The sequence below is a fragment of the Oncorhynchus tshawytscha genome, linkage group LG04 (genome assembly GCF_018296145.1).
Source record: "Oncorhynchus tshawytscha isolate Ot180627B linkage group LG04, Otsh_v2.0, whole genome shotgun sequence".
In the NCBI taxonomy this organism is placed as follows: Eukaryota; Metazoa; Chordata; class Actinopteri; order Salmoniformes; family Salmonidae; genus Oncorhynchus; species Oncorhynchus tshawytscha.
In genome coordinates this window covers 30,892,992-30,905,275 of record NC_056432.1, presented here as the reverse complement: position 1 = coordinate 30,905,275, position 12,284 = coordinate 30,892,992, and the positions used below count along the sequence as shown (strand labels likewise).

The following is a 12,284-nucleotide window of genomic DNA, read 5'->3' as shown; positions in this document are numbered from 1 at the left end:
GTGAGCCAGACAGAGAGACAGACAGAGAGAGAGAGGTCTGCTGGTGGCTGGTGCTGCTCCGCTGTCTGCCACCTACAGGTAGAGGCACAGGAGTTACTGCCTCTGCCCCGAACCAACCTGGGGCTGGGACACACACCTGCCCGCCTGGGACACACACTTATACACACATACACATGCCATACACATGTCGATACACACACAGACTTACCCACATCCACACACAACCTTTCCCACACACACACACACACACACACACACACACACACACACACACACACACACACACACACACACACACACACACACACACACACACACACACACACACACACACAACACACACACACACACACACAACACAAACCAGGCAAGTTAAATATTCTAGTCAGGCTGAACAGCATGCATGCAGGCATTCTCGTTATTCAACACACTCACACACACTTTCATCCACCCACCACCACAGACATTGCATTACAAACCTTAGAAAACAAATAACACAACCACATACACAATACACAGAAATACACACAAAGACACACTCACACCACACATACACACACATGGTGATATACAGTTTCATTTCTTATAGCTCACTTCAAGCATAGCTGCCCCAAACCTCATTTTTATATCAACAGGGAATCTAACTTTGAGAATTTGCTACATATGACCCATGAACCTTTGACTCAAGTCACTCCAACAACATGTCTATTTGGAAAAAATAAATGTCTTGCCTGGTAGCATGAAGAGCTTTGACATTTAAACATGCAGTGATGTGGTACAGTAAGCATGGTAGGTTCTCTTTAGATGCTAGAAAAACTATCCACTAGGAAACTGTCTGCAGGTGTACATGCAACCATCATGTTGACTTGGACTATGGAACAGACCCAGATACAGCCAGCACAACAGACAGCATCTAAACAAGTGGACAGGGCCAAAGCTGCTTCCTGAGTCTGCTCTCTTCCACACTAACTCACATTTCAGTATAGTGTACTTAATAGCTGCTGTATGAGAAATGACCTGAGAGATAGCCAAGTAAATAACATGTCAAATTCAAGGTCAAGATGGCTATAGATACCACAAATAAAAAACTTTAAAAACGATTGTGCAGTAGCTACTGTACTTCTCTTCTAATACATTACCAAGAATGTATACTAATGAATACATATGACCATGAGTAACATAAAGATACAGTATTTTGAATCAGACACATAAACCCAGTAAAGAATGGATATATAGTCTATAAAGTGGTAGAAATGAATTGATTACATACTGGCATGAACTGAGAGAAGAGTATAGATATAGCAAGAGGTAGAAAAGACAGGAGAGATGTGGAGGGAGGGGTGAAGTGTATATTTGTGTGTGTGTGTGTGTGTGTCTGTGTGTGCGTGCGTGCGTGCGTGACTGCATATGCGTGTGTGTGTGAGCGGGCGAAAGAACACTATGTGTGTGTGTGTATACATGAGAGAGAGAGGTGCAACATGAGTCATTGTTGGCACTAAGTTATGCTGAATGTGCAGTGGGTATTAGTGACACCAGCTGGCCTCCTGGACCTCTCATCTCTCAGCCTTAAATGACAGCATAACCTCTCTGACATCCCACTCAGAAGGTCGGAGGACTGTGTGTACGTGGGTCATAAGTTAAACACATTAACGTTAGGGTGGCAGGTAGCCTAGCAGTACCGAAAGGTTGCTGGTTCAAATGCCCGAGCTGACTAGGTGAAACGTCTGTTGATGTGCCCTTTAGCAAGGCACTTAACCGTAGATGCTCTGGATAAGAGTGTCTGCTAAATGACTAAAATATTAGTGGGCTATTAATATTAATATTAATATTAGCACATAACAAGTATCTTTCAATATGCATCCTTCATAACAAGCATCCTTCAATATGCATCCTTCATAACAAGTATCCTTCATAACAAATATCCTTCAATATGCATACTTCACTTAACAAGTATCCGTCAATATGCATCCTTTATAACAAGCATCATTCAATATGCATCCTTCATAACAAGTATCCTTCAATATGCATCCTTCATAACAAGTATCCTTCAATATGCATCCTTCATAACAAGTATCCTTCATAACAAGTATCCTTCAATATGCATCCTTCATAACAAGTATCCTTCAATATGCATCCTTCATAACAAGTGTCCTTCAATATGCATCCTTCATAACAAGTATCCTTCAATATGCATACTTCATGACAAGTATCCTTTAATATGCATCCTTCATAACAAGTATCCTTCAAAATGCATCCTTCATAACAAGTATCCTTCAATATGCATCCTTCATAACAAGTATCCTTCAATATGCATAACCCCGGTAGATAAAACCTCTTAACAGTTCCACAAGGTTTAAGACTTCCAGCTGATGAGCTTTCTTTATACGTGTATACATTACTCTTTAGCCAGTAGGGTGAGGATGATTCATGTCACATAAATATCATGGTATTTGTTTGGAATACCACCTTTTAAGGTTGTGTATGAATGATCTGAGCCCTTATGGTAGCTGACAATAGTGCCTCCTGGTGATCAATATGGTTCTACTGTACATGGCTTTTAGATTGTCTGTTTGTGTCTCTGACAATCTAAAAGACCATCTAATATCTGTGTGATTCTTCCATCCAGTCTTGTTGCCAGTCCTTCTCTCTCTCTATGCGTGTGTGTCTGTGGGTGGTATCACTCCCATGGTCATTTGGATGGTGAGGTGGGGGGAGAGTGAGAGAGGAGGGCATGAGGGAGGGTGTTTGTGGGGAATGAACGTGGTGGCCTGGCCCTCCTGGTAGAAAAGACAAACACTGTAAATATTAACAAACTGGCTGAAGCTCACATACACAGAAAGAGAGTCACAATCACACACAGACTGGAAGAAGGGACACAGTGAAATACTCACATGAAGACACTGAAGACACTCATAAAAGACAACAATTTAAAACACAAACATGTATACACACAAATGCATTCACACACATACACACTCACACACCAACACTCCCTGCAAATATGAGGTGTGTGACAGAGAAAGGGCATAGATACTACATCCCCTAATTCTGGAGAGACTCAAAGACACAGGACAAACACACATACACACAAACAACTGATCAACAACATGTCACAACATTCATACATGAACAGAGCGGTCAATACACACGGTTAAAACGGGTTCAGGACCTTTTTATCCCCACAGATAATAATATACAGTAGAGGATGTAAACAGGCAGACTAAACAGTCGGGTCATTCCCCAGCATGCATGCCATGCAATATCAGTCTGATAGTAAAGCAGCTACAAGTTGCAGAGGCATAAACAGCTCCCAGACTACATCTCCCACAGGCCACTGCTTCGGACACATCCTCATTCCAATACTTCAATGCAAGCATATAGGAGGTGAACGACAAGAGTGGGTCTCATGCACATGCAGACAGGCAGGAGGGCAGGGAGGGAAACACAGAGAGGGAAGAGGACATTTGGAAGAGGACAGGAAGAGAAAGAGGAAGAAAGAAAGACATGCACAGAGCAAAAGAGATAGGGAGAGGAGGAAGAGAGAGAGAGAGATGGACAGAGAGAGTGATGGAACAAGGGACACCTCCCTCTCCCGGGGGTGCTGAGCACACAGTGTGTGAGGAGGATTGGTCACAGAGCAGACGGTTAAAAAGGTGGAATTTTCAAGAGCACAAAAATAAAGAGTTATAAAAAAAAACTGGTCTTCAAAATAAAGATGAGGGCCAGAGGTCAACATGAGGTCGGAGGGCATGAGTTCAGAGGTCGGAGAGGAGGAGTGAGAAGAAGGAAGAGTAGGGCGGCCAGGCTGCAGATAACATGTCCAGAGAAACACAAAGAGAGAGCGGACAGATAGTCAAAAGGAACAAGTATGGGGATCCCAGTGGGACACACAGTGCACCAAATGGAACGACCCCCGGTCTGAAGAGACTCATACAGCCCCATGCACACACAGGCAGAGAGCGTAACGTTACCCTTATAGAAGCCTAGCTGGATTCAGTTCAGGCCTCCCGAGCCTCACTAGTATGACTAAACAGAACTCATTGCTTTTACAGAGTTGAAAATCATGCGTCTTAGACTCAAGCCACTAGAGTTAAGAAAGGGGATTGAAAGTCAAAATCACTAAGAGCCAAATGTGATGAAAATAAGGAAAAGACAAGAACAGGTAGACTGAAAGGTACAGTAAGAAGAATGTAGTTCTCCATCATTTCTACACTAAATGGTAGAATAATAAACCATTTGTTTCCTATAGATACTCTGCCTGACAGTGCTGCATGCATCCTACCTGGGTTAAAAATACAATGTGGAATCTAATTGCGGTCTCCAGGCTTGGATTCCCACTTGAGAATCGATTGTAATTTTCAATTCATTTGTTTGTAAAGGTTAATTAGGGGACCAAGGGAGTTATCACCAAGGAAGTGAGCATCTTCCAGACTGACATTCAGTCAGAGAGTGAATCCTCATTCTGTACCATCCCCTGATGTCAAATACTGGCCTACCTACATTCTACATCCTCTGAAAAATCAGGAACAAACTTATCAGCCCTACTATCACTCATAACTCCAAAAGATAAATAATAGATCTCTTGAAAATCCTTGTTGTAATAAACATAAACAATACCATGTCTAGAGGTCAGGTTGGTATTGTCCCGTGAGAGTGTGACCACCTTGTTACACAGACAGCGTCAGAAGAAAGAGCTTTGGGAGGCAGACTGGACAGGTGTTAGATATCAGAGTCACTGCAGCTGTGATCTGACTGAGCATCTCCCGTTTGTCCCTTTGTCCATCATGGTCATATCTATGCATGAGTTACATCACCTGTTATTGCTCCTGTTTGCACTGAGGGGACCTGGCACCTGCTGTGATGACACATGAGATAGTGAGGCACAGAGCAGACCCAGAAGAGAGGCCACAGCACTCCAGTGATGGTCAGTCCAGTGCAGTGTTTTTTTTACACCAGTCCAGTGGTGAAACTGGAGTCAATCTGATGTATATCATGCATGTGTAAAATAGTAAACCATGAGTGAAAGTAGTCAACGTTTGAGAAATGACCCCTGGAAGCAAAGCCAACAGCAGTATGCTTGAAGGAAAGACTACAGGCTGAATTCATGTATGGAAATGCTTGTTTTTTTTACAGACACATAATATCCTGCACGATGTCTCACATGGCCTATGTAGGCAGATTGTGGTTTAAATCATGTTGGATAAAGATGAACATCATGAACTCATAGCCAAAATCGTACTTTATAGGATGCAATAACATAAACCTGCAAATACACAGATACGACACAGTAGTAACTTACGCACTGAATACAGATCTAACAAAATATACATTTGGCACGCATGAACAGAATCTCACGCAACACACCATACACAGCTGACTAACACAGCATTTCATAAATTTTTAAATCATCAACTTTCCTATTGCTAACAACTTCATCAAACACACATGAAAACAGATGTTTCTTGAGGTTCCAATTGATCTTTAAATACACTATATATATAAAAGTATGTGGACACCCTTTCATATGAGTAGATTCGGCTATTTCAGGCACACCAGTTGCTGACAGGTGTATAATATCGAGCACACAGCCCTGCAATCTCCATAGACAAACATTGGCAGTAAAATGGCATACTGAAGAGTTCAGTGACTTTCAACGTGCCACTGTCATTGGATGCCACCTTTCCAACAACTCAGTTCGTAAAATTTGTGCCCTGCTAGAGCTGCCCCGGTTAACTGTAAGTGCTGTTATTGTGAAGTGGAAACATCTAGGAGCAACAGCGGCTCAGCTGCGAAGTGATAGGCCACACAAACTCACAGAACGGGACCGGCGAGTGCTGATGTGCGTAGCACGTAGAAATGGCCTGTCCTCGGTTGCAACACTCACTACCGAGTTCCAAACTGCCTCTGGAAACAACGTCAGCACAAGAACTGTTCATCGAGAGCTTCATGAAATGGGTTTCCATGGCCGAGCAGCCGCACACAAGCCTAAGATCACCATGCGCAATGCCAAGCGTTGGGTAGAGTAATGTAAAGCTCACCGCCATTGTACTCTGGAGCAGTGAAAATGCGTTCTCTGCAGTGATGAATCACACTCACCATCTGGCCGTCCAACGGACGAATCTGGGTTTGACGGATATCAGGAGAACACCACCTGCCCGAATGCATAGTACCAACTGTAAAGTTTGGTGGATGAGGAATAATGGCTGTTTTCATGGTTCGAGGTATGCCCCTTAGTTCCAGTGAAGGGAAATCTTAACGCTACAGCATACAATAACATTCTAGACAGTTCTGTGCTTCCAACTTTCTGGCAACAGTTTGGGAAAGGCCCTTTCCTGTTTCAGCATGACAATGCCCCGTGCACAAAGTGAGGTTCATACTGAAATGGTTTGTCGAGATCGGTGTGGTAGAACTTGCCTGAACACCTTTGGGATGAATTGGAACGACGATTACGAGCCAGGCCTAATCACCCAACATCAGTACCAGACCTCACTAATGCTATTGCGCCGTAATGTTCCAACATCTACTGAAAAGTCTTCCCAGAAGAGTGGAGGCTGTTATAGCACCAAAGGGGGGGACAAGCAGGTGTCCACATACTTTTGTGTATGTCAAAGAATGATCTCTATTTCGATCTATACTCTTTTTGGCAGGCTCCGTTCATTTTGCTTAAATCAATATACCAGTTGCATCGGCCATTTCAGTGGAGAGAGAATCCTAAAATGTAGCTGGCACTATTAGACAAGGTTGTGATGCTGATTGCAGGCTCTACAGGTCATTGATACATTGTACTCAACCACAAACAAGAGAATGTATCTGAGTCAGGCTTTAGAGGAGCACTACAGAGGCAGTTGTTGTCTGAGTGTCTTGAGCCCTGGTCCAGGTTGCTGCGTTTCACATCTGTCGAAATCTCAAGTTTATGGCACTAGCATATAGGACATCCTTTGACTGAGGATTGGGGCAGGAGGGTGATGGGGGCAGCAGAGGAGGAGGAGGAGGAGAGCGAGAAGAACTGGTAGGGTATGATGGTTGGGGGTGGGAGAGGGCTGCGTGGAGATGAGGAGAAGCCTTACCATTGGTCAGGCTGGGGGAGATGTGGTCGCTCTCGTTGTGTCTGCGTCTGCTTGTTTCCCGGGCCTGCCTCCCATCAGGCTGTGGCCCCTGGCCCTCCAACATGTTTACTATGTCCATCCGGTCAATGCTCTTCAGAGCTGTGTACAAACTCTCCACTGTACATAGGAGCCACAAGAGAGAAAGAGAGACAGAGAAAGGGGGAGGAGAAAAGAATAGAGAGAGAATAGAGAGAAGACAGAGACAAGAGGCAGGAAAATGGGAAATGGACCGTTAAATAACAGACAAGGAAGTGGAAGATATTATGAGGAGAATAAGGACATTGTTTACCAGTACCCTGACAGACCCAGTTAACACAATGTTAATACAAGGTACTGCATAGGGTAGACAAGTCTCACATGCAAATCCAAGAGCCAGTGCAAGTCTGTACGGGGGGTGAGTGGAGATGATGAATATAGGATAAGAGGATGCACAGGAAGGATCCACTGACCTATATGGGATCTCAGGTACTTACTATTGGCTCTCTTGCCCTCACAGGTGGCCCATAGGCTGAGCAGGGCAGAACTCTGCTCCAATAGGGAGTTAGGATTCTCCACACGGATCTTATTAATGTCATCTACACTGAACTGTAGCTCCCTCGCCAGCTCTGGAGAGACAAAGGTGGAGAGACAGAGGCAGGGAGGAGAGGAAAAGCAGCCGCAAGCCATTAAAACTGATACACAGACTCAGACTCAGACACAAGCACCAAACACAGGCACGAGATACAGACACTCATTCCACTCACTCACCAGCCCAGCTCAGTCCCAACTGTTCAGCTATCAGAGCCATCTTCAGCTCTGTCTTTTCCATGGCACTCATTGATGCTGCAGAAACCAGACCACAACTGATACTTTAACATGAGAAGTTAATGTACCGTTGTGATTATTACTGCATGAAGGGGCACATGGAATGTGAACGTGTTCATGTGGGGTATGTCATTGTCTTATGTCAGGTAGCTTGACTGACTCATCTGCACTGATTGAGGGACGAGCGTCGTGTAGGAATGACGCCACCTGTCGGAAGACAATGGTGGTCTGTATGGGGTATCATAGGGATGGGATGGCATGCACCTTTACCCATGGCAGGCTCATTCAGGGCGCTGTATCTCTCTCGCAGGGCTAACGGGGTCAGAGTTCGCCTCCGATCTTCACTCCCAGCAGCCTGTCAATCAGACATAAGCAAAAGCCTCTGGAATATATAATTTGCCTCAGATCTCACAAGTTCCCAAAATTAAATATGCATGTGTGTATTATAAAATAAAAGTGAAGTGCTTTTCAAAGCACCCCAAAAGCATTTTTTTTTAGGCCTACCTTGATACACAGAGGCATGGTAATATTGAGGTTGCACAGCACATGTTGGCTGTCTTCGTACTTGGTAGACTTCCGCAGGAAAGACAGGAATCCGGAGTGATCTTTGCTACTATCTCTCACCTTGGAGGAGAGAACGGAGCGAAACAGACAAGAGATGTTTTCAGTGTGAGAGGGAGACCCAGAGAGGGACGGAGTAATGGAGAGAGGAAGGAAGACAGAGAGGAAGGAAGACAGAGAGGGAGAGTTAAACACCTTGACAGAGACGGGGAGTCTATTGTCTCGGAAGGCCTGGAAGCTGAAACAGCGAGGCTGCTGGGTAGCCTTCCTCACTGGGACCAGGTTCCCAGAACACTCCAGGTGCAGTGGCATACCCTCCATCACCTGAGGGGGAGGACACTAACTTCAGACACGGTGGCCATGTCCAAATACCCATACCAGTGTACTACATACTTAAACTGTATACTATGCACTCATTGTCACATACTATTTTGCACGTAGTGTTTAATAAAAAGTATGCAGTATGCCATGGCCGCAACGCAGTAGCGGCATCCTGACTGGCTGAGTAGGTGGGGTGGGGCCGAGTGCGGGTAGATTTTTCCAAATTCAATAGACATGCATCGCATTAACCAGCCTGATAATAACTAATTTCCAATTAGAATAAGTTCTCTAAAGATCTGAATAGAATATGAATGGAGTTATAGGCCTACTCAGGCTGGTTAGAGGCAGCCTATCACATTCAACCTATACCGTAGTAGACCATATAGCCCATCTATCCTATTTAAAAGTACTGAAGACAGAAACAGATCATTTAGTTCCATTTCAACATATTTATTATTAGTGAAACCAAAGTACTGTAACATTTACAAATTCAATCCAATAGTCTAGTACACGCATGAGAACTTTTCAGATGTTCAAATCAAAAGGCTATTGCACACTAAAACGTGGACAGTCGGGTGCATCGCAAATTCAGAACCGCTGGACAGCAACGTAATGCACTAAACGAGATCAGGATGACTGCTAAATCTTGATCCATAAATGAAAATAAAAGGCCTGATTAACATGACATTAACATTAACATTAACATTAACATTAACATGACATCAATAACGTAGTCCATGGTGCTGCCTCAAAAGGCAAAACTAAAACAGCCACATCTCATATGTACAAAGAAATCAAAAGGCCTGATTAACATGACATCAATAACGCAGCCACATTGTCACGCCCTGGTCAAAGTATTTTGTGTTTATCAAAGGCCAGGGTGTGGCCTGATTAACATGACATCAATAACGCATTGTCCCACATCTCAAGTCCATGGTGCTGACACATTCAGAAATCAAAAGATTGTTTAGTATTTACTGTAGTTTAAATGTGCAACACCTACAATTTCTCAGAATTTCTCCCCTATGTGGAAGCTAGGTGAATTGCAACAGCGCCAGCCTGCAACAAATATCCCTCTCCCAGCAAATATCCCTCTCCCCCTAAAGAGGGTAATGCGTACTGCCCAATACGTCACTGGGGCCGAGCTTCCTACCATCCAGGACCTCTATACCAGGTGGTGTCAGAGGAAGGCCCTAAAAATTGTCAAAGACTCAAGCCACCTTCCGGAACTCCAAGTCTGGATTCAAGAGGCTTCTAAACAGCTTCTACCCCAAGCCATAAGACTCCTGAACATCTAATAAAATGTCTACCCAGACTATCTGCATTGCCCCCCTCCCCTCTTCTACACTACTGTTACTTTCTGTTATTATCTATGCATAGTCACTTTAATAACTCTACCTACATACTACCTCGACACCGGTGCCCCCGCACATTGACTCTGTACCGGTACACCCTGTATATATCCTTGCTTTTGTTATTTTACTGCTGCTCTTTAATTATTTGTTACTTTTATCTATTACTTTTTTAAATGTATTTTCTTAAAACTGCATTGTTGTTTAAGGGCTTGTAAGTAAGCGTTTCACTGTAAGGTCTACACCTGTTGTATTCGGCGCATGTGACAAATACCATTTGATTTGATTTGATCCCATTTCCCCGTAAAATGGCGGAGACTTGCGCTTGAGCCTTTTACTTTCGGTTTTGGTCCACCAATTTCAAACAGCAGTAAAAACAATATTTATTCATTTAAAAAAAGTATAATTCTGTTTTCAAAGATTTAGCCAATGATGCAATACTCGTTATCATTAAAAGGAGAACAAAAACGACTTCTCCTACATTTGAACACCACCGTAGAAGCTTCGGGACTTGGCATCTTCCCAATTAAGTAGCCTATGTTTATTGTTTGACTACTTGAAGAGAACTAGGGCCTATCACTTGAAGCCCACCTCTTCCAATGCATTGTGGAAAAGTGTGTATCGGATTATACTAGATGAAGAAGACAAATGAGTATAACATCCTGGCACTTAAACTATACTGTATTTTTGAAATGTTGCATACTATTAAGCATTATTTTTGCATACTCAAACAGCCTACTATTTAGGACGCAAGTATGGGTATTCGGACACAACCAATGGCTCCCTCCACTCACTTCACAGTGCCACTTCTAAGCAATGACATCATGGTGATAACCATCGATATAACCCCCTACACTGACCTCGATATCGCGACTGCGGGCCACCTCGCTGAAGTTCTCGTGTTGCTCCAGGGTTTTGTCCATCTTGTCATCAGTCATGCAGTAGCAGCGCAAACGGCCCTCACGGACCTCGTTCATCTTGGCAAACACCACAAACTTGGCCATGTAGGGCACGGCTGAGAGCTCCCGGTACAGGAGGTTGGCGAAAGACATGGCCTCGGCTGTCCGGGGACAGTCAGCCAGCCAGAACCTGAGAAGAGACACCAGTGTGTAAGATATATGGCAACCCTTAAGTTACTCATGACTAGATCCTTTGAGATATGCAGGTGATTAGCATACCTAAAACGCCCAACACAGTCAAAAACAAGATTTTGCAGTTTTATATACACTCATCGGCCAGTTTATTAGGTACAGCACCTCGTTCACAAAAATGGGTTGCTCCTATAGACAGTGAATCACGTGGCCATGGCTTGCTATATAAAGCTGGCAGACAGGCATTGAGGCATTCAGTTACTGTTCGATTGAACGTTAGAATGGGTGAAACATGTGACCTAAGTGATTTTGAGCATGGTATGATCGTCGACGCCAGGCACATCAGATCCAGTATCTCAGAAATGACTGCCCTCCTGGGGGCTTCACGCTCCACAGTGTAGTGTTTACTGAGAATGGTGAGGCAAACATAAATAACATCCAGTTAGCTGCAGTCCTGTGGGTGAAACCAGCTTGTTGATGAGAGGTCGAAGGAGAATGGCAAGAATCATGGAAGCTAACAGGTGGGCCACAAACAGGCAAATAACAGCGCAGTACAACAGTGGTGTGCAGAACGGCATCTCGGAACCCCCAACTCGTCGATCCTTATCACAGATGGGCTACTGCAGCAGACGACCACACCGGGTTCCACTCCTATCAGCTAAAAACAGGTAGAAGTGGCTCCAGTGGACACACGATCACCAACACTGGACAATTGAGGAATAGAAGAACGTCGCCTGGAACATGACAGCGAGTTCAGTTTACTTGAGTGTCCTGGTCAGTCCCCAGACCTCAACCTAATAGAACATCTTCGGGGTGAGATGGAACGGCCTGTTCGCTACATGAATGTACCGCTGTCCAATGTGAAGCAACTGCCTGATGCCATCGCCTCAGCATGGACCAACAACCCTGGGGAACTTTTCAGACACCTTGTAGAATGCCCCAATGAATTCAGGCTGTTCTGGTGGCAAAGGGGAGTCTGACCCGGTACTAGATGGAGGTACCTAATAAACTGGCATGTGAGTGTATGTTTCCACACTATGAGGTTGGAA

General features: G+C 44.2%; 1 protein-coding gene across 14 annotated transcripts in view; it reads right to left on the bottom strand.

Annotated features, from left to right (window-relative positions):
• LOC112248502 (ankyrin-1) overlaps positions 1 to 12,284 on the bottom strand; it is a 214,985-nt gene that overhangs the window by 19,262 nt on the left and 183,439 nt on the right. For 12 of the 14 annotated variants that reach the window (XM_042320616.1, XM_042320621.1, XM_042320623.1 and 9 more), the window contains 7 exons: positions 11,005 to 11,233; positions 8,667 to 8,795; positions 8,415 to 8,534; positions 8,175 to 8,265; positions 7,854 to 7,928; positions 7,580 to 7,711; positions 7,068 to 7,223 (listed from right to left, as the gene is read on the bottom strand). In XM_042320616.1, coding sequence (XP_042176550.1) covers positions 7,068 to 7,223; positions 7,580 to 7,711; positions 7,854 to 7,928; positions 8,175 to 8,265; positions 8,415 to 8,534; positions 8,667 to 8,795; positions 11,005 to 11,233 — 932 coding nt within the window. The remainder of the gene's footprint in view (positions 1 to 7,067; positions 7,224 to 7,579; positions 7,712 to 7,853; positions 7,929 to 8,174; positions 8,266 to 8,414; positions 8,535 to 8,666; positions 8,796 to 11,004; positions 11,234 to 12,284) is intronic. The other 2 variants (XM_042320614.1, XM_042320627.1) reach the window with 1 other exon arrangement.